At 42.5% G+C, this 27,513-nt stretch overlaps 1 protein-coding gene and 1 pseudogene across 8 annotated transcripts; one reads left to right on the top strand and one right to left on the bottom strand.

Annotated features, from left to right (window-relative positions):
- Window positions 1-1,456: 1,456 nt before the first annotated feature.
- Window positions 1,457-21,579, bottom strand: TRAFD1 (TRAF-type zinc finger domain containing 1). Of its 7 annotated transcripts, none has more exons than XR_013992481.1 (12): window positions 21,443-21,553; window positions 19,066-19,131; window positions 12,978-13,113; window positions 12,812-12,865; window positions 10,201-10,603; window positions 9,337-9,543; window positions 6,647-6,723; window positions 4,969-5,199; window positions 3,828-3,977; window positions 2,834-3,173; window positions 2,525-2,597; window positions 1,457-2,348 (listed from the first exon to the last, which is right to left on the bottom strand). XR_013992481.1 is itself a non-coding variant. In XM_081036934.1 (12 exons), exons 2-12 carry the CDS (start codon window positions 19,110-19,112, stop codon window positions 2,295-2,297), a joined length of 1,743 nt encoding a protein of 580 aa, XP_080893060.1. In that variant the 5' UTR covers window positions 19,113-19,131; window positions 21,443-21,579; the 3' UTR covers window positions 1,457-2,294. The 7 variants fall into 7 exon arrangements, 6 of the variants coding, with proteins under 6 accessions (XP_080893060.1, XP_080893063.1, XP_080893061.1 ...); XM_081036934.1 differs by having other exon boundaries at window positions 3,857-3,977; window positions 21,443-21,579; XM_081036937.1 differs by having other exon boundaries at window positions 2,834-3,041; window positions 3,857-3,977.
- On the top strand, window positions 13,488-14,378 carry LOC308492230 (protein YIPF5-like; annotated as a pseudogene). The gene has a single exon. The product of its transcript is annotated as a protein YIPF5-like (transcript).
- Window positions 21,580-27,513: the final 5,934 nt, after the last annotated feature.

The raw sequence follows: 27,513 nt of genomic DNA, 5'->3' as shown, positions 1-27,513 counted from the left end.
ATCTAGAAAGTAAAAGTAATGCTTTCGGGACACTTCTAATTCTAACCTAACAAATGGTTCTCAAGGCATTGGACATCCGGCAATGAAGTACAGAGATCTGAGAAGAATGTGCTGGGCCCTAACATGGCCTGGGTAGTTTTCAGATAGCAGCAAAGGAACGGGACACTCAAGGTGCAACCCAACGGTCTTCCTAGGTTGAGAAGACAAGGCATCCAAGGCATCTAAGGCAGCTAGTTGGCAGGGCAGAGGACCAGAGAGAGAATTCTAGATCTGGGCGTCCCACTCGAGTACCCAGGTGAGTACCGAGAAGTTCACGCATGTAAGGAAACTGCCAGAGGCTGGGGACAGACCAGCCAAAAGAATTAGAACTGGCAAAGAACAGGAAATAGTTCCTGTTCCTATTAGCCAGTGTGGAAAACTGTATGGGGCATCAATTTTGCCTGAGTAGTGGAACAAAATCAGCCCCAGGCTAATCATTGCTCAGGTCCTGATGAAACTTAAAAGTTTTATCTAAGAGGATCAAACTGTTTCCAAGTAACCAAGTATAAGAACAAAGTTCAAGAATATTTATAGGAATACAAAAATACCCAGTACCCAAACTGGTAAAATTCAGAACGTCTGGCATCCAATCAAAAACCACCAGGCATGCAAAGAAGCCACAAAATAGGAGCTAGAAAAATCTGTCTAAAGTGACCCAGAAATTACACAAGTGATACAACTAGTGTTATACAACTGGATTCTACATGTTTAAGAAGCTTCTTCTCTGCCCCAGCTAGGGAAAAGGATCCTTCCTCCCAATCCGTGAAGTCGCAGGGGGATTTGTGACGCCAGCAGCGGCCCAAGCTCAGTCAGTCCTGGCCTCTTACACCTGAGCCGTACAATCAAGTATATAAACCTACAGTACATGTTCTGTTTTGGTCCAGCTTTTCTTTCTTTTAGTGTAATTCAGACTTGGATTTGAGTCCTGGCTCTGCCATGAATTAGCTGCACGGCCTTATGCAAGTCACTCCTTTCCACCTATGAAATGGGCCGATTCTGCCTCCCTTCTTAACCCCCCCTAGGTCGTTGGGAGAAAAACAAACGAGCTCACAATGACCTAAGATGCTAGATGGTCCTGTTCAAACTGAGGTGCTAAGGGTGAGTGGATAATTCTGCTAGGCTCAACTTCTCTCACGATCGAGGCTTTGGGCAAGTCTGCCTTTCTCTACTGAGTCAGAGAAAGCTCCTGCCGCAAGCCATCATCAGAGCTGCAGCAACCTGTCTGTTTCCGCCAAGTCCAACAGAAAACTACGCTGAGTGTCTGGCACTGAGGAGCTCACTGTGGATCTGCCGGCTTCCAGGAAGCACAGAGGAAGCCTGGACCTGCGCACCTTCTCCCACCCGGCAGGCCTGCGCCGCCCACTCCGGCTGGCCCGAGGTCTCCACAGAGCGCACAGAAGGAAGCACGAGACTCAGCTGAACTCAAGTACAAACTTTATTTCTATTACAAGGATGTTAGTAGTTATAATAATAACAATAAAATTAAAAGAGGGAGATGGGGGCTCCAATACTTGGTATTCAGAGCAAGCCTCGGAGCTCAAGCCTCCGTCCTGATGAGGGCAGTGCCCTGCATGGCCCTGGCAGGGACAGGGAGCCCCCCGCCTTCTCCATCAGAAGGCAGTGAAGACAAAGGAGTCATGCTCCCCACCGGAAACAGAAGGCAACGATGCCAGATGCCAAAGAAGCAGACAGTTTTAATCCACTCAACTCTAGCTCATCTCATCTCCAAAAGCCTTGTTCCTAACATATATTGCAACTGGCCTGAACACCTTACCCGACTCCTCCAGACATACCAGAGGCCCAAATCCTAGAGTAGGGAGGGACAGTGCACAGGGGAGGATACCCGAAAGGTCCCAAATTTAGGCCCCTGCAGGGAAGAGAGTGACCTCACTGGAAGGTACCAGGTATCCAGAACCCTCTCCTCTTTCCACCAGGACCACGCAGCACCAAGAAGCAGTGAAGACAGTATGTCAAAAGATGGTGCCCTGGTGGGCTGAGAGGGCACACTTATATTTCTGTGTTGCCAAAAGGCAGCAGCTAAAGCTGAAACATTGCTCAACAGCCTCCCTGCTAACCCTCCCTCCAACCCCCAAACTCCCACAGCACAATCTCAAAAGACACAAAATGGCCATAACCTAGAAGAAGTTAACATCCGTACAAGCCCCCCGCCCAGAGCCCGAGAGGCAGGGCCTGCACGCGGCGAGCATGGCTGTGCAGAGAAGATGGAACCAAAGTGCGGTTCTCCGCAGACACCATTACTCTTCCTCCTGCTCTGCGTCCCCGGCCCCCTGCTGCTGGGGGGGAGTTGCCTGTTGGACAACAGAACACAAACGAAGGAGAGAGTGAAAAGGCAGTACTTCCTTTCAAGCCCTGAACATGTCCTGCTTCTACAGAAATGTCCTCACAGGCGCCCAGTGCCCTGCTCCCCTCTGCCCTGCCCACGTCTGACTCCTCACTGAGCACATACGGCTGGATCCCCGCTTACCTTTGCAGTTCTGTTGCGATAGCTGGTGGCTGCGGGGGTGCCCCGAGAGTTCCTGCCACCTTCACTCCTACCACTGAAAGAGAAGCATTGGAAACTAGTTCCTGAGATGCCCCTGAGCAAAAGTCAGAAGGTACAAGAACAGCTGGAACCAGCTAGAGCAAAGCAGCCGTGCAGACAAAACCAACCAACAACAAAATAAAACCCACGGAGAGCAAAAGAACATTTTGGAAACAGGACACAGGACAAGCCAAGTCCATACGCCCATGTTCTGAGCTGCTCAAAACCCCTCTCCTGGGCCACAGGTCTTACCTTGCTCCGAATCTCCCTGCAGGCCCACGGGGAAAAGAGGGCACAAGATTTTCTGGGTAGAGATTTCGCACAGGGTGAATCACGGGAACATGCCCAGTGCCCACGGCCCCATTATGGCTGTTGCGGCTCCGCCCCCGGATGTCCTGGCCGTCTAAGTTGTTGAGCTTCATTACCCCAGGGGGGCTGGGCTGGCAACCAGGTCTGGAGCCTGCCGTGGACATTGACAGTCGGTTATAGGCAGCCATCATATTGTTGATGGGTTTGCTAGGGGGAAGAGGGTAGGTGGGCCCTTTAGCCGTTTCCTGCTTGATATCATCCATGTATCCAGAAGACAGGTCTCCTATGAAGAGAAGAGAGCACCAACTTTAGAGAAAAGACTGCTCTTGCTACCAGTGCTAGATTCAGGGCAGGAACAAAACGACAGAAAAGGGCAGCAGACAGCTGCCTCACTTACACCTAAAGGCTGCTGAAATCCACGTCTCCAGAACTGGGGTGGAAAACACTTTGTCTACTGTACATGTTACTCAATCCGCAAACACAGCCTCCTAACTATTCAACAACAGTGTGCAAGCACACCTTGAAAAGTAAGTTCTAACTGGTTTTGTAGTGGTTGGGTTTCAAAGGCAGTGTACGTGCCCAGGCGCGAGGCTCTTTGATAATAATAACGGGGATGGTGATGACTGAGGACCCTAAGCAGATTTCTACCCAAAGCAGAGGCCCGGGGCAGCCACAGGAAGGTCTGAAAATTATCTCCAAACAACCCACTAAGTATACAGACAGGAGTCCCACGCTGAATAAGCACTGAGTACTACGCATGTTTCATGGCTATCCCCACGGCCATACCCCCAGAAACCTCCGCTCGAGACCGCTAAGTACCACAGGACCACAACTAGCCCAGTGAGAGCCTCCTGTGCGTAGTACTTGGGGATTCGGGTAACCCCCATGCAACAGTGGCCGATGAGAAGTGGGAAAGGGGCCCAAGTCAGCAGCAGACCTGTGGCTTGGCCCAGCCCTGGCCAATACCCTGGTGTCTGACACGCCTCTTGGGCAGCTCTGGTGAGGTCTCTTGAGGCTGGAAATCCTGTCTAGGAATCCCCTCCGTCACATGGTTGTTTGCTGTGGCTGGGCGTTGGTCACACTGGTCCTAACAAGAAAAACCGAAATTAGCACCTCTAGACCGAGTCATTCCTAGGAGAGGAGTAGGGGGCGGAAAGGAAGGAACAGCTGGTTGGGTGAATACACCTCATGGGGGGACTCGGACACCACCGAGAGGAAGGGCCTGGCACTAAGAGAAAACACACCAGGCACAGCGGTCATCCCATCACACCCACAGCACTGAAGCGGCACTCTCTGATTTGTGCAGGGATCAAGGGCTGGTCTTGCCAGCCCAGAAATGCCTGTCTATATTTTGACTGTAGAGTATTTGCATGGTTGCTTATTTCATAGTCTCCCCTAGGGGACTACAAGCAGTAATCTCTCTACTGCTTGATCCAAAAGCAGAAGTCTTATTAAAGGAATGAAATGGGTGGTGTTCTAGCAACAGCTACATGGCATCAAGTGCAGAAATGACCCTGAATACCCCTACAGTGTGAGCTTCCCCAACAAACAAGATGGGGCAGAAAATGGACTTTCCACGAACAGACTGGAATCCTAGATTGCAAAAGCTGAAAAAGGACTTCAGATTCTCTAGTCTAATTCCTTCATTTACCACGTTTCCAGTGAGGGGAGAGGACCTACCCAAGGTCAACCATAAGGGCAAAGCCAGAACTAAATGCCCAGGTTCTCCTGGAATCCAAGCCTCAGACACCACAACAGGAAGAACCTGCCTGGTCAAAAGCAGAATGTGTTCGTGACGGTGACGTCAGGGAAGCTCTCGCCTAAACCCCTCTGACAAGTGCTCCCTTCCTGCTTAATGGAGTCCTGGCTCCTTGGTCCTCAACTAGTGACATAATGGTTTCAGATGCCAGAAGACAGAGAAAGTCTGAAGGCCTGAGGTACTGTCCACTTTCGACAGCTCATAACACCTATGCATGCAGCTGGAAGGCTGAAGAAGCTTCTTCAGCTCTGAAAGCCTCAGGTTCACTCACAGAGGGTCAGCATGGAGTGAAATGGACGGGTCCATCCGGGCCTCTTACCTGGTGATGGAACAGCACCTCCTCTTCCAGCTGTACCCCACAGAATTCGCATGGGATGATAATGCTATCCTCCGCAGGGGGTGAAGTACTCAGGCCCATCAAAGAGTCTAGCTGGTTGCTTGTCGCCTGCTGCACAAACTTCTGGAAGAGGACATCAGGGTCCTCCATCACTTTAGGGGAAGTGCTGCCCATATTGAACGAAGGTAAGGCACATGAAGAGTTACAGCTTGTCTGTCTCATAAAACATAGGATAAAAAAAAGCAGAGATTAGGGACAAAACATTCCTAAAACATTTTCTAGAAGTCACAAAATTTTAGTAATGCTTACACTGGGAAGAAGAACGAGAAAGGGTCAGGGAATGCAGACAGAACACTCACTTTACTTTTATTTTAAACATTTCTGTGCTTTTTCTTTTACTGTGTTCATGTCATTATTCTTTTAAAATTAATTTGAAGATTCAAGATTCTTCCCACAGCTCTACAGTAAAAGAGACCCAAATATACTTTATCATCTGTTAATGAATTTTCTTATGCTACCCTCAAACCAAAAACTAGGAGTATATTCAAATACTATATTACTCCACTTATGAGGTTATATATATTTCATCCAGAGCAAAGGGATACTTAACAGTTTTAGAAATGCCAGACTAGGCCAAACCAGATCAGAGAGAACTAGAGTATTGAGGGAAAAAGTAGTTCCCTTCACTGGGCAATCCTCAAACACAAAGGCTATTCTCTAATATTTCATTGATGGCTCAAGAACTTTCAATCATTCAATAAATATCTAATACCTTTCATATACCAGATTTCAGAAACTAGGAAAACCCAGAACCTGTCCTCAAGGAACTCGGCCTAGTGGTGCAGATGGCCTAGTGGTTTGCTTTCAGCAAACCATCTTGAGTGACGCTCTTAAAGCGAGGTCTGACATCCCACCTGTGTGCCCCAAAAGTCCTGTGCCCACTTGTTTTTCAGCCTATCACACTCTGATGTGGTGTCTTGATCCCACTGTCTGCATCACTAGGCTGAGCTCCTTGAGGACAGGTTCTTGGTTTTCCCAGTTTCTGAATCTCAGTACCTGGTATATGAAAGGTGATGGATATTTATTGAATGATTGAAAGTTCTTGAGCCATCTAGGCATGATGAGAGAATAGCCTTTGTGTTTGAGGATTGCTGAGTGAAGGGAACTTTTTTCCCTTAATACCCGTGGTCTCTCTGATCTGGTTTGACCTAGTCTGGCATTTCTGAACTAAGTCTAGGAATAAGGGTCTGTGTATTGGGTGTGTTAAGGAGGCAATGGTGGAAAGCCACACAGCTTCTAGGCAGAAAAAGTCAAGTGCAGAAAGGACTCCTGACCCTTCCAGGGAACTGCAAGGACTTCAGGACAGGTCCAATGATCAATGTGTTGCATGAGATGAGCCCAGATTATAAGATGGTCAGCAGAGATGCACACTAGTCACCACAGTGTGGAGAAAGCAAACAGGGCCTGCTGGAATGAACATGACTTTTTCCAAGAGGGAAAAGGCTGAGTTTGCATGCCCCTGTGCACATCATGGTGAACACACAGTTGCTGCCCCTACCATGGGCATATTCCAGTAGTTTGCTCCAGACCTCACGAAGCCTACACTGCCAGCTATGGCCTGCACACGTCCCTCCCAAAACCTGAGTAATTCACAACCCACCTGATGGTCGATCAGCAGCTCCTCTGGGTAGAGCTCCTCACAAAATTCACAAGGCAACATGGTCTCGTCAGCTGCACCTACACATCAGAGGCCACAGTCAGACTCAAAATGAACAAAAACAAACTTGATTCAACGTGTTATCCCCCTGGTGGGGTTTTATATAAAAGTCTGACTTCCTTTGGCATTTCAGAGATATAGCAGTTTGTGGGGAAACTATGCTCAAAGGGAAACTATCTGAGAGACCAAACCCTAGGTGAAAAATTTGCCACTATGGAAAAAGAGACTTGTCACCATTCCCTGAGTAGTAGTAAAGTAGTAACTTACCCACTAGTCTCACTAAGAAATTTAAATGTGTAACAACCCGAGGCTAAAAGCCCTCTGTGCATTATTTCAATCCTCAGGAAAGACTTATGAAGAAGATCCTAAATTACCATCAGTTTACAGATGGAGAAACTGAGGCTTCTATATTACTGGCAGGCAAATAACATGAAAAATCTTCCCAGCACAAAGTATCAAAAAAAGATGCTGAAAAAAAGTAATTTAAGTGAGTAAATAAGAGCAATATTAAACTCAGGATTCCTAAAACACAACAGCCTCAGTCAGACTGCTCAACAAATGGAGGGTGAACAATGAGAAGAGGTAAGGAAATATGCCTAACTATGTTTTGGCTCTGGATAAGAGAGAGAAAAGTCTCTAATAAAAAACAGTAACTAAAAAAAAAAAAAAACAGTAACTAGAGTTTGGCCTTTACATACATGGGTTTGAATCCAGAACCTACATTTCTGTTTTTACATAAATTTACATTTATGATTTTAAAAAGCCCATGCCAAAAGCTCAATTTAAAATGATCCTAGTTGGTAGTATCCGTAAACACCTATATAATTTACATATGCATCTAGACTCTCAGAGGAATACAGAAGACTAATGCTAAGAATAAGAAGACGTAATGCTAATACGTACCACAAACATACCCACACATACATACACAAACACACACACAGAGGAAGGCAGCAAGCCACCATGAGTGAGAGTCAGCAGAAACAGCAAATAGCAAAAAAAAACACTTTAGATATACTTCAAACATAATACAAAAATGAGTATATTTAACATCATTAAGATATGTTAAAAAGGGAATTGCAATATGACTACGTATGGTATAAAAGGTTATTTTTAAACTGATGACACATTGAAGAAAAAACAATCAAACAGAATTCAAATAGTACAAATGAAAAATATATTATCACTGAAGTGGAAAACTTCAATGGACATATTAAACAATGGATAAGAAGATAGATAAGAAATTACCCAGGATGCAGCAGAGGACAAAGAAATGGAAAATATAAATTAAAAAACATGGAGGACAGAGTTCAGGAAGAGACTGCAGGGAATGAAAGACAGGCAGGCGATAATCAAAGAAATAGTGGATGACAATTTTCCATATAGATGAAAAATACTAAACTTTTGAATCAGGAAGGCCAGTCAATCCCAAGAAATTTAAAGCCAGAGAAATCTTCAGAAAACTGCAGAATCCCCAAGACAAAAAGGTCTTAAAATCAGCCAGACAGAAAAGAGAGTACCTATAGAGAAATCATAACTCACACTAACAGATGACTTCTCTACAGCCAATAACAGAAACCAAGAAATAGAGTAATACCTTCAAAGAACTAAGATAAAATAATTGACAATCTGTAATTTTATGACCAGAGAAACTAGTAAATATTAAGATAAAGATATTTTCAAACAAGCCAAAATAGAGAATTTACAACCAACAGACACTTTGAATAGAATTTCTAAAGAATGTACCTCAGGAAGAAATTTATTCTAGAAGGAAGTTGTGAGAAACAAGGAAGAATAGGAGAGAAAAGAAAATGGTAAGCATATAATCAAATGATAAATACAAAGAAAACAAGAGAATACTTTCTCAAGTCATAAAGAGATGATCCGAATTCTAAGGGTATTGTAAATACTGAAACAAGTGTGGTGTTAATTAAATTTAGTCTTTGTTAAGTTAAATAAACATGTTGAAATTTCCAGGGCAACCACTGTAAGAATAGAAAGAGAATATGAAGTCCAAACCAGTAGAAAGGAAAATGGAATGAAACAATCAAACAAACAAAAATCAATAAAGCAATCTAAGAAATGACCAAAAAAGGAGAAAATGAAGGAAACTACTCTGAAACCACAGTCTTCACTTGTCGCTACTATGCTATTGCAGTTTTACTTTCTTTGGGGGCGGGGGGGAAGGGGGGCAGACAGATACAATGCATAATCCTGGATTTTGAAAACAAAAAAAGCTCTAACACCCATTATGTACAAGCAGGAAACTTACGTTAAATTTCCTGAGAGTGATATTTACCTGGGAGAATGCCCTTGTTAAGAGATACATGCTAAAGTATATAGAGATAAAATGTTATGTCTGCAACTTATTCTCAAGTGGTTCAGGGCGAAAAAATTATATATATATAAAGATAATAGAAAAACACTAAAATTGGTGCATATAGACGAATATATATATATATCCCCTGTTAGTATTCTGACAATTTTTAAAAATAAAAGGTGGGAAAAGCAATGAACAAGCAAAAGAGGCAAATTCTATCTCATGAAAAACTTTCAATTTTATATGAATTGTATAGTTGAAGACTTTTTAAAAAATGTAAAGACAGAGGCTAGTGCAGAATAAACAAACCTACCTTTTATGTCATTTAGAGTGTTGGGACCTTCACGGGCCTGGTCTGCCTCACATATGGCCCTCCAGAAGTCCTGCTCTGCCGTGTTGCGGGCCTGGCCTTCATTTTGCAGACTTAGGGCCAACATAAAGTCCAAGTTCGTGCTGTCTTCACCACCCTCTTTGGGGGACTGTCGGCTTCTATTCCTTTCCTGCCTTTCTTGTTCTTCCACTGGGAAAAAAAATTAAAAAACAGTCCTCAAGATACATTAGAGATGTTGCCATCCTTTAGCTCAGGTCCATGCCCACCAAATATTCAGGGTATAGGCATCTATGAAGGAACAAGAGGCCCAGCCCTCCAGTTCTCCTAAGACTCCAAATATGAAGATTGCCAAAAGGCTCTATTACTATTCTATTTTATAAATAAACAGTATTATTGAGCTGTAACTATTGAGACAAGCATTGTGTTCAACATTTCACATATATTTTCTGCATTAAAGCAGAATGGTTTAAAGCATGGGGTCAGAGTCCCTGAATTCCAATCCCAGCTCTACCACTTACCTACCCTCATAAGACTGTTGTGAGAATTAAATGAGTTACCAGTACATGCAAAGCACTTTGCAAATGCCTGAAGCACATGGGTATACTCAGTAAATGTTAGCCGTTCACAGCTCTGGAATCACCACCAACCCTCTAACTCTAATCCAATGGCAATCCAACAGCAAAGAGATTCTGTTACTCCCATCTGTAGGAAAGTTAGGTATTCTGCCTAATGTTACCTAGCTACAGTCAGGTTTCTAGAACAAAGATCTATTTGGCCCCAAAGCCCTGTTCCCATTTGCCCTGAGATTTTGACACCATTTGTTTTCTAATCCCAAACACAACTCACCTAGATTATTCTGAACTGGAAACTGGGTCGTCATGTTCCTTTGGTTGGTAGCCCTACTATGGAAAAGATCTGCATCAAAGGCTCTCAGGGGCCTTCGGAGAAGTCTCATGGGTGCATCTAGAGACTGAATTTGTCTGAGCTGGGATGCAATCCAGATTTCATCTTGACCCCAAAACTCATCATATGCATTAGTTGGCATGGCCATCTCATCTCTCTTTTCCTCCCCATCTTTCCCACAAACTTCAGGGTGAGTCTTCAGATCTTTCACCAGGACATTGCGCCCACAACTGACACATAACTCCGTCCGGGCACCACAGTAATCTTCATGATCCTTCAGTTTGAGAACAGAAAGTTCCAAATCACAGTGCTGGCAGAGGGCAAGCCGTAGAGGACACTCAGTCTCCTGCAACACAGAGTAATGAGGCCATTAATATACAAATCTAAGAGAGGCCATGTTTTAACACAGGGCAAGGAAAGCAAAAGGTATTTACTTCAATATTCTCTCCCAACCCAAGCTTCGCCTGCCTGCCATGTTTTTCTAGGTATTTAAGAGTCACAGCTTCCCTCTCTGACACTGCTACCAGGTTCTACAAAGGGAAGGAAACTCTTAGAAGGAATCTACTCACTCAGCCACCCTGACTTATCAACATTTTCTGCACAGATTACAAAGTAACCTAAAATCAGCCAGAGAAGCCCAGGAGCAAACGGTAGAAGCATAGCAAATCAGATGTTTGTCAAAGCTCCACCAGCCCAATTTCCCCTTACTACTCCTGGTAATAAGGAAAAGACTGCCCTTTAGAAAGACACTGAGATTTCTAATCTGCACATCTGTATATAGCACTGGCTTTAAATTGACCAAATAAGCCAGGAATCGCCAGTGAAAATGACCCAAGAGTATAAACGTACTCAGCAGATGAAGGACAAAACTTTTATAATTAATTTGAAATTGTCACTAAAACAATAAAAAGATTGAAAAGATATAAATAAATATGTTACTGTGATATTTCCAAAACTTGGGAACTTAAGCTCAGAACTTTAATGTAACATCATTTCAAAAGTTTAGATGCTTTAAAACCACTGTACCAAAGAGCAAGTTTCTTTTCATACAAATTAAACCCAAGTTCTATTCTAAATGCTACTTCAAACATTTTTAGCAATGCTTATATGTGCTCTTGTAGAAAATGCAAGAAAGTGATAAAGTGGACCCAAGAACAGGCATGGAAGAGAAACAATTTTTAAATCTATGTTTTTGTGGCTTTAAAATAACCTAGCGGGTATTTAACACCAATTCAGAAAGAATGTTTTTTAAAAAAAGCTTTATTAGAAAAATGTTACTATTTAAGCTACTCAACAGCAAAAAAGCAAGTACTTGTCAACACATACTAAATAATATATATAGTAAGTGCTTTAACAACCCTAAAAGGTGCTAGAAATTCACCACAACAGCGAATGATGTATAAACGTGTTTAAGGAAGATTTTTAAAAACTCTTTAATCTCTAGCCTACAACTGTCATAGTATGACTTGCACGAATGTTAGGAAATACTTTGTCCTTATATCGTTGTAATGACTGGTATATTACCATGTTAATTAACCCCAGAAATATCTGGGGGAGAAGTTAGAAGAGGGGACAAGTGATTGAAGGCTGTTTTATACAGCAGGTAGATGTCAGAACCAGAGAAACACACAATTATCATTAATGTGACCTCAAATCATAACCCTCCTTGCTGGTGAGGCCTAGTAAAACACACGTCAAATGCTTAGAAAAAATAACGAAGGTAAGAGTGCCAAAGTACTTATGAGACATCTCCAAGCTGTGAGATTGAGTGATGCTTCTTTTCTTTCTATATTTTCCCATTTTTTTTCACTGAATATGAATCACCTTTTAAAATTATAAATGAATTGCTGATTTTTTTCAAGTACATAGAATGAAATGCACAAATCTTAAGTGCATTCCTTGACGAATTTTTACATAAATATACACACTCCTCTGTGATCATCAACTAAATAGTTGTTGGGATTTTTTAACTGACTCGTTTTTTAACTAACTCGTTCAAAATTTACATATATATGTGTGTACATACATACACACACACACACACACACACACACACACACATACATATACACACTCATTCAACTATGGACAGTTTTATCTCAACTAGGGACCAAATGATACTATGTTCTTTCTCACCAAATGCTCTCTGAAGACTTTCTTTAGTGTAAACAGCATGCTAACCAAGTGATCAAGAAGTCAAAGTGAAATTACCAGACGTAAGTAAGGCAGGCTGTGTGCTAAGGGGGTCAAACCACACGGGCTAGCCCAGACTTGGCTTTGCACTCAGTGAGCCTGCCAACAGCCGAACTCCAGCATGACAGATTCAGTTCCAAGGGCAAGGCTCTGCGGCCTGAGCAGGAGGCGTAACAGCCATGCAGCTGAAATCTGGCAGCAAACAGCCGAAGGCTCAATAGGCTTTGGGCGGCGGTGTGCGTGGAGCTGATAGAGAACAAAGACCCAACCAGACTGGCTTCCTGCTCTGCACGTGGCTCTGTAACCTCAGTAGTGCTGACCCCCTGGTAACTCACTCCCTCCACATTGCAGGGAAACTAACCTCATGATTCTTTAACTGCCTCTTCTCCAACTTCTTGTTACATTTGCAGGTCACCTAGGGTAAGAAGTAAGAACCAATAAATGGGCTTTGTGGCAACATGTCCACTTGCTACTGCACAATAGCAAGCATAATACATTTATGAACATTTGAGTCCTTGGTGGTTCACCTGACAGTGTTCTGTAGCCATGTGAGTCTCCATGTCAGACTTGGGAAATGGTTCCTTGCAGACAGGACACATACCAATGTTCCTTTGACAGTGGATCTCATGGATGGTAAAATTACACACAGGAATTTCCTTTTTGCTACAGAAATAGATAAAAGAAAAAGGCAAGCATTACTGACGGATCTACTCAGCTGTATCTCATGGAAATCTGTCCTGTACAAACTTTAGTCTCCATTATTTCTTCAGTGAATATCTTGACTAGAAACTCTTATGCACGTTACTACCCCGGCTTTTCAAGAGTTAACAATGAAAGTTTTGAATCTTCTGTGCAACCCTATGAGTTATCAGTGCTGTGCACTACCTCTAAAAGCTCAGCCTCACGTTCTAGACATCAGTGCTGATCACAAGCAACAACATGAAGAGCTAGGCTTTTCCAAAACCATCCCTGCCCCCAAAGCACAATGGTATGCCCTAGATTAAAAAAAAAAAAAAAAAAAATTGCCTACAATTTATTTTCACTCTCAGTCTAAGGTAGGTTTAATCTCATTGGCTTTTATTTTACAAAAAGTCAAACCAGGCTGTTGGAGCTACTGCCACCACTTCTGCGTCTGATCATTTGCAATGTCAGGCTTTGATAACGTTAACACAGATTTCTACCAGACAACTTATAGCATCAATGACCAATCACAGCAGTCGTATGATTGTGGAGGAAGTGGAAGACCCTACAGCAAACAATATGCTGGCTATGATTACTCGCAGCAAGGCCAATCTGTCCCTCCACAATAGCCATACAGTGGGCAGATTTCCCAGTCAACTCACACATGCAATCCAACTGTATCTCAGCCATCCTATGGAAACAACTTTGAGGATGAGCCACCTTTATTCTGACCACATCTGGCAAAAAAACACTAACAGCGTTATATCCAAAGTAGTAGATGGTGCATCATGAATGAGACTGATCTGGCAAGAACAATGGTTTCTGGCCTTGCTTTTGGAGCCACATTGTTACTGGCTGGCAAAATCCATATGGATGGCATCAGTGCAATTGGATGTCGAGGAATGTTTTGTTTATTAAACTTACGGTATTTTATTTGGATGTGTGGCAAGTGTCTTTGGATATTGTCTTCATCTCATGATCCTACCTTCCAGCTTTGCAGTGATATTTTCTTGGCAGAATGGTTCAGAAATCATTCTCACTGCTAGAATTATTAGATGGTGTATTTTTTCTGCTTCCAAAATGTTCATTTCTGTATGAGCTAGGGAAGGACAGCAACTTCTAGAAGCACATTGCTGTGCTTTGTTATATGGAACCTGACCCTAATTTCCGTTTCTTTGGGTTTTTTTTTTTAACTGAATTTACCTGGGATGTGGACATTATTGGGCCAACAGAAAGAACTTTGGAACTCTTAAATCAGACCAGTAAACTGCTACAGTGCAACTGTTATGCAAACCTATTATTTGACTGTTGGAGCAATGGAGGTAAATATGCATCTTTTCTTCATTTTTATAGAACTTTTGAATACCATACTGAATTTACCTGCAATATGGCCAGCTTTAAATGTTTGTGCTCATATAAATAAGTACTATTTCTTTCCTGTTCCTGCAGCCTTTGAAAAACAAACTTTTTTCTTGGCAAATTATATTATGTTTTTGATAGATGTTTATCAACTGTGGGAAACTAACCACAGAGCTGATAATCTTTCTTAAAAACAACCCAGTATAGCAAAAAAGACCCAAGCCTTATTGCAGAAATATTTTCCCAAGGAATTGGGAAAGAAAAATTGCCTGTATTCTCAAGTCAGAAGCACTTAAAAACAAAAAAAGTGATCCCAATGTAGAGTTCTATGAGTTTGCACTGCAAAAATGTGACATTCCTCGAAATTAGCTCATGGAATTTTGCTAAAATTCAGCTGTACAAGAAGTTCCCAGTCCACCTTATTTAGACAGGAAACGTGGACACCTGTTTAGGTAACAGCATTAATAAACCACAGTGACTTAGACTGGCCACATTGATGCTCATAGTTGATCTCCATGTTTCCCAGGAAAAAGAAAATCCCTAACCTTCTTTGAGAAAAAAATATTTTAAATGTCAGTTTCAGTATTGCAGTTATCAATGTAAACTGCATTTGATGGTTATTAATTAAAAATTTCCCAATTAAAAAAATAAAAATAAAAGTCAAACCAAAAAGAGCAGCTGGCCGCTTTGGGATAGCCAGAAGGGTCGGGAAATTGCCTCCTTTATGAACCGCATGCTTTTCAAAGCAGGCTGCACGCTAGTCGGGACCATTTGCTCTGACTGGGTTGGTATAAACTTCACGGCACAACTATACAAAAATGAAGTCCTGAACACCTTTCCCCAGGCCTGTCTCCTCACTCACTTTTTGCCATTCTCCTTTAGTTTAAGGGATCCAATATCTAAGTTACAGAAAAGGGAGGAGAATGACAATCTTAAGTGAAAAATAAGACCATTTAAATTTAATAAGAGTGTACTAGTCATTAATATCGTAATAACTGCACAGATGGTTACTAGACTTGTAATGATCACTTCGTAAGGTATATAAATGTTGAATTACTATGTTGTATACCTGAAACTAATATATTTTATGTCAACTATAATTTTAAAATAAAAATAAATTTAACAAGAGTACATATACACTCAAAGGCCTAACTTTTACTCATTTAGATATGACCACTGGTAAACTCCAATTTCACAGTCCAGCTAAGACTGCATTAAAAGAATGTGCCTATAAGTATGTCACGTAGAATAAAATTTCAGAAAAATAAAATACCTAAAAGGATACAGATATGTATACAACAAATCTTTAATAACCTACTTTGCCTCTGAAGCTGAATACTACAGGAACCCTTCCTCCATGCTAAGTTGTAGATAGTTTATTTCTTTTACAGTTTTAATCTTCATACAGTCTAAGAAACATTTCAAAGTAGGATGACTGATGTGCCTGCAGCTATAGTTATACTCCCCATATGAAAGACCAAGACACCAAATAAATTCATTTTCATCCAATGATGGAACTATCAAGGAAGCTGTCATAGCAAAGCCAAAAGGTGACACAGAAGAATAACCAGCTGTGAGGGATGGGAAGACTCATATGGATAAAGAGGGAAACTACCAATGTCTTGACAGATTTAACTTCCCCTATTTCTCCAAAATCCCTAGCTTTCTCAGGAAACCATTGGTTTTAAATTAATTCAGTTTAAATTTATTAAAACTGTAGAATATTAAAATATGTAGTGGAATAAACTATATACCAGTTATCATCTAAACCTATTAACAAAAATTAAAATTAGTGAATTCCACCACAGCCATAACTCATTTTATTGCACTTCGCAGATGTTGCATTTTTACAGCCTGAAGGCAAGACCTCTATCAGCAAAAAGATTATGACTCGCTTGGTCTAGAACTGAACTCACGATACCTCTGAGGTGTCAATGATGTTGTGAAACTAGCATTTTAACACATTACTAATGGGTATAAACTGCTTAAATGTAGCCTGGAAATGCACTTCCTGGAGCACGAAAGGATATGCTTTTTAACCCGATAACCCCACTCTTGGGATTAGGAAGATTTTCATCAGTGTCATAAAAATGGTAAAAAAAATGAAAATCACTAAAAGTGTTTCAACAATAAGGAACAGCTAAGTTAAATATGGTACACCAACAAAGTGAAAGCAGGGCTATATCATTATTATAAGGCATATGTGCCCAAATGCCACGAAAAATTAAAGCCAGTAATTACTGCTGAGGGTCTTGAGAGTCTGGGCTCTTTTTTCATAATTTTGACAGTAATGTTAACAGCAAATATCAAGAAAATAAATATCGACAGTTTTTATTTTATAGGGCTATTCAGGACAACCTACTGACATAGAGCATTCTATATGCACAAGGCTACTTACATTTTAGAATTAAAACAAAATGTTAAGGACCACATAACCATAAGAAAGAATCAAAGCACCTGTCGGTATGACTACAGAGCATTTACTATTACACATTTTCACCTCTTGGGAAACCTTGAAAGAAAAAGATAATAGATATTTGCAATGATTACATGAAACAGTTGTCTGCTGGTTTTGTTTTCTTTTTCAATTGAACTGCCAACATAATCCCACCAAACATTCCAACCAGACAAAATACTAATACAGTCATTTCCTACCTACAGATAAAACCAAGATGTTTTAAGTGACAACACAATTCCACATAGATAAAAACTGCTAGAATGCCCAAGAACTAGCAAGTTAAAAATGAAATTTCATTTTCGATAGAAATGATGGAAAAGCAAACCAAGACTTCCAGAAAAATTCCCAGCAGTTTTCCAAACAATACACAAACAAGACAGAAGTCAATTAACACATGCAAAAATAAAAAGCTAAATGAGTTTGTTTTCTAGAACTACATTCTCCCTCTAATCAGAGGATACTGTAAAAAAGAGATAACATGCAAAAACATCTTCAATCACAACAAACTATTCTTTTTACTGGACCAGTGGGTCTAATCGCAGCTCATATTTTGACAAGTACCTTAACTTGTCTAAGAGAACAATAGGAATATAGCTCTAAAGACAAAATTTTAAAACCTGGAATTTAAACAGGGCTACTTAGATGAGAGGTCTGTGCTGGCTTAGTCTGCCTTCCTTGCTAATCTGCTCTTTTCTTTAAACAAATTGTTTTGGCTTTGAATAACCTTGTTTTCATTAGCTTTCCATTAACTTACCCTTTTTAAAAATTCTCTTGGCATAGTTATTTATATATTGTCCTAGGCTTCAGATTCCTTCAGATTGGAGTGAACTGTTATAAGAGTATCTTAACTGATGCTAAACCAATGTTTGTTCTTATAAAATCAAATTATTTTCTTGTGATTATTTGTATCATTGATTACTTTGTATCAGTACTAGTACATGTTAAACCCAAACAAAGTTAAAATGGTGTTTTAATTGGCAGAAAGTGATAGTGGCATATAGTAGGAAAAACATACCCTGTAAGGCAAGACACCCTCACAGAAATGAAATCTTAACTCCATGCAGAAAAAGAATATTGTGACCAGCAGTTGCTCTGATTACATCCTCATTCTACCAAAAGGCTGAGCAAAAAAAGGCAATTAAAAAAAATTGTTATCTGGCCCGAACATTTCATTAATCTGCATCAAATGATTTCCCTTATTCAACTTCTCTTTCCTTCTACCACAATCTGTTAAGTTACACAAAACACAGACAGTGCTGATTTGCTTTCTTTAGCTTTTAGTAAGAGTACTCCTATTAGCACTAAAATACCAAGTTCTTGAGAAATCCCCACCAGGAATCAGATGATTAGTAGCTGCACTCCTAAGTTTCATTTCAGCAAGAAAGAGTTTCTGTTTCTTTTCTCTCACGTGGATTAAAAACACCAAAATAGGAAGCTGAACATTCAAGACTGTACCCAGTCTTCACTTAACAGTTCTGGAATCAGAAAATGATAATGATAATAACTGCCAGAAGACTATAGACTTTTTATTTTTTTTAAAGCAGTGGAACATTCCTTCAGCAAAATCCTTTATAAAAACAGTTCAGCAGCTCTGGTTGAACTGCTCTCATTGCTAGATGGAGAGCCAAGCTCACTAAATCTTGTTCCCAATCAACCCCAAGACAACCAGCCACTGTAGCCACTCAGGGAAATCCCTGCAACACACTTGGAAAAACATTAATCTAGTCCATATATTTTCAGCATCTTTTTTGAAATGTATGATGACATTTTTCAGAAAGACAAAAAATAAATTCCTTTATTTATAGGTCAGAAAAGTGAGACTCCAAAGCAAACAAGTAACTTGCCAAAAGCCATTAGCTAATTAAAGGCAGGAGCCAAAGCCCTGACTCCCACTTTCATCCTATCACTCCAGTCACTACACTATGACACCTAAACCAACCATCTTGTCAAATTACTAAAAAGGCAATTTTATCCAAAAGTGTTAAAAAAAGCTTGTCCCATATACTTGCACGACATATTATATGGCTCCAATTTTAACCTGCCAATAAATAACCTAACTGTTTACAGAAACTAGTTTGTCCTCATTCCAATAACATTTCTTAGATTTAATTTCTTACCAGTTGTCACACAGTCTAATGTCCTGGTCATCTAGAAATTCAGCCATCTTTAGCTCTTCCTGAAAACTACAGAGAAAGAAGTGATAATTTTCAATTTCATGTCTGCTTTAAGAATGACAAGCAAAACAGAACAAAAAAGTAGAGCACAGAAAATGTGCACTTAAAGCAATTTATTTAAGACCCAACACATGGGTTTTACCTTATTTGTTAATTTTCATTTTAAAATAATTTGACTTGCAAAAGCAGCACAAAGAACTCCTATATACTCCTTACCCAAAACATCATAAATGACCATAGTAAGATTATCAAATGTAGAGAAAACTTAATACTAATACAACACTAGTATCTAATCTATAGATCTCTTTTTCACAAATCATCCCACTGATGGTTCAGGATCAAATCCAGAGTCAAACACGGCATTTAGTTATTTCTCCTTAATCTTCTTTGATCCGGGATATTTCTTCAGTCTTTCTTCAGCTTTCATAACCTTGTCAAGTGTACTGGCTATTTTGTAGAATATTCTTCCACTTGGGTTTGTTTGATGTCTTCTCATGATTAATATACATTCAGCAAGAATACCACAGAAGTGATGTTGTGTTCATCTCGGCGCATATATCAGGAAGCATATGACGTCAACAGGCTTATTATTCCAGGTGATGCTAACTTTGGTCACTTAGTGAAGATAGCGTCTGCCGGGTTTCTCCACTGTGAAGTTTTTCCTTCTTTTTAAACAAGGTATCAATGCAGAAAGCAAAGTGCCGGCAACGTTATTACCAATATGTACTTTATTCCTTTCCATGAAGCAAAAATGGTCGTAAAAACTGCCCCCTAATAGGGCTCTTTAATGGCTTTGACATCACCAAACTTTTCAAAACACGTATTCATTCCTTCCTTCAACATGTTAATTAAGACCTTAGGGCCAGACACTGTGCCCTGGCACTGAGAATACTTTGCAAATTAAAAAAGGAGTGTCTGACTCAACTGATCAATGTAATAAAAAAGAAAAATAGGCAAAGTAATACATACACCTTCAGGTGAACATTTTGATGGAACAGTCCCTAGACAAATGAAGAAGGGAGTGGAGGTAATGTACTTTAGGTAAGGGTGGTGAGGAAAGAACTGTCTTTCGAGACGCCATTTAAACTAGGACCTGAAGTTGGAAAAAGCCAGCCAGCAAGGAGAAGGTAAGACAGCAGATGGGAGTGGAGAAAGCCCTGCCCAGGCAGTGGGCCGACACGGTAACGGAGGAGCTTAATGGAAACGGGAACGAGTCAAGCGGCCTTGTGACGGAGGACAAAGAATACTGCTTTATATTCCGAACTCGATGGTTAAACCACAGAAGGGTTTTAAGCTGAGAAGTGACACGATTCACGATGACCACTCTGACCTGAAACGTGAACTGGGGATGGGAAGCACCAAGCTACGAAGATAAATCACGTTCCTGCAGGGGGGACGCTCGGGGACGCTTCTCGGGCCTCACTGACCCGAGGCGTGAGCTAGTCCGGCCCGTTCCGCCCCAGGCCCGAGCCCCGGACGAGGACGTCGCGGGTTTTCTGGCGGGCAGGGGTTCGGGGAGGGAACGCGGGGCTCCGAGCGGGCCGCCCAGCCGGTGCGCGACTTGACCTCTCCGGGCCTCGGATCCCTCACGCAGACGACTGACAGCACTTCCCCGGCCGTTGTGAGCAGCGCAGGCGCCGAAGTGCTCGGGCCAGTAAGGCTCCAGCGCGGGGCGCCCCCCACCCGGGACTCCGGCGCCGCCCCCCAACCCGAGGGGGCGGAGCTCCCACTTGGGCCGCGGACCAGGCGGCGACGTCCGACGCCCCTCCCCCAGGGCGGTCGGGGTGGAGCGCGGACCGAGCGCCGCGAAGAGCAGCCGTTAACACGGACGGTGCTTCATTGTTTGCTGAACGCTTCCCACGGCAATCTTTTAACCCGACCGGGTGAAAGGCAGTATCCCCATTTTAGAGACCGCGAGAGCCTAAGTCCAGGAAGACAGTTACCGGCCCCACCGTTGCTCAAAGTGGGGACTCGAACCCGGATCTTTCCGTCGAGAGCGCGCGAGCCCTCACGCCGGCAGCCTGAGGCTCGGGCCGGCGCCGCCCCGGTGGCCCCCGAGGTGCTCGGGACGACACCCGCCTCCCAACCGTTAGGGACCTAGACCCGGCAGGGGCCGTGGCGCCGCCGGGGGCTGTCGAGGCTCCGGTTCCCAAAGGAGAAAGCGCGGCCTGCCCCACTGGCTGAGGGAGACGCCGGGACACAGGCATCTTTCTGCTCGCGGCCGCGACCCCCTAGCCCACACCCCGCCTCGGGATATCGGCCTTTCCGCGAACTAGAGGCTGCTGGAGGTGCCCCAGGCGCGAGCCGCCGCTACACTCACCTCGGATGAGAAGGACGTCAGGCCGAGCCGCTAGCCACGGATACGGAGCCCCTCAGTCAGCCCCCGCACTGAACAACGGCCCCTAGAGTCGCCTCACCACTTCCGACCGTCGCGAAGGAACGCGGCCATTGGCCAGGGGCGGTCCAGTTGTCGGCCCATTGGATAGTATCGTTGTCGCTCCTAGGGCCCCGCCTTCTGCGCGCCAATTGGCTCCTCAGAGCTCCTTGGGGGCGTGTCCATGGAAGTCCAGCCCCTAAACATCTGGAATGAGGAGCAGAGATTCAGCTGTGATCCTGGTCTAGGCCCAGCCCCTGCCCATGACACAGGTTAATAATATTTGCATGAATAATACTGTATAAACATTACTAATATACCTAATATATTAAGAAATGAATGTCATTTGTTCTCATGTCATGAGCTATTAATACTTATTAGTCACTCTTGTTGCTATTACAATGCCCTCCTGCAAGACATCTGCAAGGCTCTGCCCATATTTGAGCACTTTGCGTTTTGTGGTGGACGAGAGAGAAGCTGAGACATAGGTTTGAAGTCCCAGGATCTTCATTTGCTACCTGTTGGATTCGCTGAACTCCTCTTCCCTCACGAATTAAAAACAAAAATAGAATATTTAAATATAACCGAGAACATACTTAACAAATTTACAATATGGAAATTTAAAATGATTTTATTGTAGATGATTGCAAAATGTTCATGATATAATGCTAAGTAGGAAAAGCAAGTTACAAAGCATTATTTATTTGTAACAGGATAGAATATTTAGTTTAAACAGACAGCATATTCTGTGTAATTCCAAAGATATGAAATTCAAAAACAGCCAAAATTGGGCCCACCTGGTGGCTCAGGTGGTTGGAGCACCATGCTCCTAACACCAAGGTCATGAGTTAGAGTCCCACATGGGCCAGTGAGCTTCGTCCTCTATAGCTAAGATTGTGAACAATGGCTCTCCCTGGAGCTGAGCTGGCGTGGGCTATGGTGGGCTGCCAGGAGCAGCCAGTGGCCAGCATGAGTGTCCAGCAGCCAGCATGGGCTACCGTGGGCTGCTGTGTGCTGCCAGGAGCTGCCAGTGGCCTGTGGAGCACAAGGCTCATAATACCAGCGTGGACCATGGTGCTGTGTCCTACACAACTAGACTGAGAAGCAACGGCTTGAACCTGAGTGTGGGGGGAGGGAGGTGGAAGAAGGGGGGAAAAAAACAGGCAAAAGTAATCTAAAATGAATGAAGTCAGAATAATGGTTCCATTTGGAGGGTATGGACTGCAAGGGAATATGAGAAAGATTTCCAAGTCTTGGCAATGTTCTATATCTCAATCTGCAGAGTGGTAAACACAAATGTATTAGTAAATACTCACTAAGCCGTACACTTAAGATTAAAACACTTTACATTGTATGTTAAAGAAAACATACCATTCAATACTGTTCTGCACCTTGACTTTTTTTTTAAGTTGACAGTATCAATGTTTTTTTTGTTTGTTTTTAAACTTTTATTTTATTATTTTAAGTGTGGTTTTCCAGGACCCATCAGCTCCAAGTAAAGTAGTTGTTTCAATCTAGTTGTAGAGGGTACAGCTCACAATGGTCCATGCAGGGATCGAACCAGCAATCCTGGTATTACCAGAATCATGCTGTAATCAATTGAGCTAATCGGCCACCCCACACCTTGACATTTTTGTAATACTATGCTATACTATACTACACAATCTGTCTTGGAGCTCTAGCCTTTATTGGCACGTCTATCTAGAGTACATTCATTCTCTTCCAATAATAATTCTATTGTGTAAATGTATCATGATTTATTCAACCAGTTCCCTATTGTTAGACATGTTGGCTCTGAAGTGTTATTTTTGAATACAGCATAACCAATACCTGAAGTCAAGAACTACTTCAGCGCCAGTTTCACTGAAATACTAAGTAAATGTAGAATGCTCCCTATGAGATACTGGAGCTTCAATGGCAAACAACAGGACAAGCTCCTGCCTTCCCAATAGTTTATCAGGGAGACAAGCACAATGGTAATTACAATGAGTGTGATACATGCTGTGGCATAATAAGGAGTATAGAGGTTTAACCGCTATCCAAAAGTAGAGTGTTCCTATGAAACCTTTCATAAGCCCAAATGGCATAAAGCAAAGAAGTATTTACCTTAGGACACATCTTGCTAACAGGTGCACAAAATAAATTGACCATAGACACAGTTCAAAGCTACTACAGCTTGATGCTGAAATGCCGAGTGTAGTTTCCCGCCGGAAGGCGGTGCCACTCTCGCTGCTCAAGATGCAGGCTACCTCTATAATCACTCACTGCAAAATAAATGCTGAATACCATTTTCACTTTTCACCTTTTTTTTGTAAAAGGGAGACTGCTCTTTGGATTGCTTTCGGTTAGCAAAAGCAGATACTAATGCATAGGTCTTTAAGGGAAGTGGTGTAAAGTGAACTTTCAAAAAGTGGGGGATACCTGTAATCTGTTTTTTGTTGTCCCTGGTTCCTGGCACAGAGCTTCAAAAAAACCTAGGAATTCACTGAGTGATAGGAGTGTCTCTGTTATGCTAATGAGCCGACACAGGTGGGACCCTGGGTAGCTTCAGAATGGTTGGCTGGTCACCAGAAAGACCAAGCACTTAATGAAAAGATTGGACCTTTACATCTCCCAGGAAGGGAGGGGTCTGGATTTGAGCTCAGTCATGCAAGCACGTGACCCATGATTTAATCAATTGTGCCTAAGGTAATGAAACTCCCATGAAAACTCCAGACACTTAGGCTCCAGGAGAGCTTCTGGTTGAACACATTGATGTGCCAGGAGTGGGACACACAGCGGCAAGCAGGCACAAAAGTTCTGCATTGCCCCTCAGCAGCAACACCCTAGGTGTCTCTTCACCTGACTGTTCCTGATGCACATCCTCTATAACAAAGCTGTAACTTTAAGTACCAGCATGCCTCATTTTATGGTGCCTTGCTTTATTGCGTTTCACAGGTGTTACATATTTTTTTTACAAATTGAAGGGAAGACCTACCAACAAAAGATTGCAACTCGCTTTATTGCGATACTTCATGATGGTGGTCTGGAACCCAAATTGCAACATCTCCGAGGTATGTCTGTATAATGCCTTCCTGCGTTCTGTGGTCATTCTCGTGAATTATCAAACCTGAAGGAGTCATGGGAAACCCTGAATTTATAGCCAGTTGCTTAGAAGATAGTTGGCCTGGGGACCCCCAAAGGAGGACTCCTAAGATCTGTTTTTCACTCACAACAGTTCACTTCTGACAACAAATGTGTAGTTTTTCCTCATACCAACAACCAATCCTCTAACTCTGGACTTCAGCTGGATATCTGTGGGGACAGAGCCCCAGAAAGCAGTGTCCAGGCTCTCGGCCTCACATAGAAAGGTGCTGGCTCAGGTAGTAAATGGCCATCATCTGTGATTGGCTGGCCATCAGCTGTGGCTAGTTGGCCATCGGCTGTAACCCGTAAGCCATTGGCCACTAATATAACTGCCGTGGCTACGCTAGCAGCAAATGGGGGCTAGCAAGAAGATGGGGGCTGGCAAGTGCGGACTGCTGTTAGGACGGCGGGTTGCGGACAGTGTGGCTCCTGCTTCCTGTGTCTCCAACCCAGCTGCCAGCGAGAATATAGTGGTAGGACTCCCCTACCTATGGCTCCGTGGGTGTGCCTTTTTGGCCTCACCACATCCTGCGTTCTTATGCAGGGAGCGGGACCAGAGACCCCGCAGGCCGCCCCGTGTGACAAATGGCGCAGTGCGCATGGTCCCCCGCATGACAATATCCTACAATTTAATTCAGTTCTGACACTACCTGAGGAGTTAGCATCCACTCCCACAAGTTAAGGGCTCAGTCCACAACATGGCTCCCCACCGCCAGTCACAAGTCCAGTTTGTCACCTGTGCTTCTGACCAATCCACTCTAAATCCAAGGTTCCCATGACTCCCTCCTCGGGTTTGATTATTTGTTACAACGGCTCATACAACTCACGGAAACACTTTACTTACTGGTTTATTGTAAACAGTATTATAAAGGATACAGATGAACAGCCAGTTGAAGAGGTACATAGGGTAAGGTCTGGATGGGTCCTGAGCACAACAGCTTCTGTCCCAGTGGAGTTGGAGTGCACCACCATCCTGGTATATGGATGGGTTCCCTAACCTGGAAGCCATCAAATACCATCAGGGGTTTTTATAGAGGTTTCATTACACAGGCGTGATTGATTAAATCATTGACCATTGGGGATTAATTCAATCTTATCCCCTCCTTACGTAGAAGGCAGTGGGCTGGGGCTGAAATTTCCAATCTTATCATATGGTTGGTTCTTCTGGCAACCAGCCCCCATCCTGTAGCTATGTAGGAGTCCACCAAGAGTCACCTCATGGATATAACCTCAGGTATGATTGAAAGGAGCTTGTAATATATAACAAAAATACTTTCTCACCTTTAACTCTCGGGGAATTCCAAGAGTTTTAGAAGTTCTTGGGCCAGGAACTAGAACGAAGACCAACTATATACTTATATCACCGTATCACAACGACTGAACCCTTACACCTGTGGAGTCAGGTGCTAACTTAGGTTGGTCAGCATCAGAACTGAATTAGTATACCCAGCTGGGATGAAACGGACCACAGGCTTGCGTGGAGAAGCCCTGTTGGGGTATATAACCACGTAACCCACAGTGATGTTACTTGAAAGAGAGAAGTCACAGGCCTAAAAATGGCATCACTCATGCTAAAAGCCCATGATACCAAAACTAGATTTAATGCCTGATCTAATTGGAATTTCAGCTTCTCCCAGAAACATAATCTAATTCCACCAGTCTGGAATTCTCTGGTCAACACCAATGAAGTAATCTGTTATGGGTGGGGGGGGCTTTCTCCATCCCCACCCCCTAGAAAGAAGAGGCAATCTGCATGATTACAAATCCTTCCCAGTTCTCTTCCCCCAAAGAAGAGGTCTTAGCCCCAAAATAATCCTTTCTTTTCTTTTGTGAATACCTCCTTTGTTCCAAACTTATTCCTATAAAAACCTTCCATTTTGTACAGCCCCTTGGAGGGCCCTTCTACCGTGTTTCCCAAAATATAAGACCTAGCTGGATGATCAGCTCTAATGTGTCTCTTGGAGCAAAAATTAATACAAGACCCAGTTTATATTATATTATGTCATATTATACTGTATTATATTATATTATATTGCATTATATGACCCAGTCTTATAGTAAAATAAGACCACGTCTTAGATTAATTTTTGCTCCAAAAGACATATTAGACATATTAGAGCTGATCGTCCAGCTAGGTCTTATTTTCAGGGAAACACGATAGTCACTAAATGGGATGCTGCCTGATTCATCAATTGCTTAATAAAGCAAATTAGATCTTCAAATTTACTCGGGTGAATTTGTTTTTTAACACTGTGAGTCCACAAAATCTTTGATGGTAACAATTAATTAGGTATAGTCTCTGCTTACAGTGAATTTAGGTTATTTGTAAACAGGTTTCTGAAATTTAAAACAGATTTTCCCAGAGAAGCAGTGTTACAGCAGTGATTCTAGTCTCAAGCTAACCCACAAAATGTTATTCAGTTTATAACAAAACTGTACAGCAGTCTTGTGGATTAAGCAGAGTCTGTTTACACGAAATCAGCCAGAGTTGGTTTTTGTGTCCTGTAATTAATAATCTTGTCTAATAAAAAAAAGCATTATAAGAACCTGAATCCCTGAGAATATATCTTCTTCCTCCACTCACATGTCCTGCAGCCACAGCAACATAAGGGAATAATTTTTCTCTTAACACTGCTACACCTTTTGACCAAGCAACTTGGTCAAGAAACTTCTAGGAAGCCTCCTGCTGTGTAATTACAAAGAGGTCTGTTACTGTTTTCAGGAATGAAAAATGGCAACAAATGGTCCCTTAATGGGCCGGCCCGGTGGCTCAGGCAGTTAGAGCTCCATGCTCCCAACTCGGAAGGCTGCCGGTTAGATTCCCACATGGGCCAGGGGGCTCTCAACCACAAGGTTGCCGGTTCAACTCCCTCAAGGGATGGTGGGCTATG

The sequence above is a fragment of the Rhinolophus hipposideros genome, assembly GCF_964194185.1.
Source record: "Rhinolophus hipposideros genome assembly, chromosome: 24".
NCBI classification, from domain to species: Eukaryota; Metazoa; Chordata; class Mammalia; order Chiroptera; family Rhinolophidae; genus Rhinolophus; species Rhinolophus hipposideros.
The sequence above is the reverse complement of the archived record's forward strand: the minus strand, read 5'-3'. Positions and strand labels throughout refer to the sequence as shown.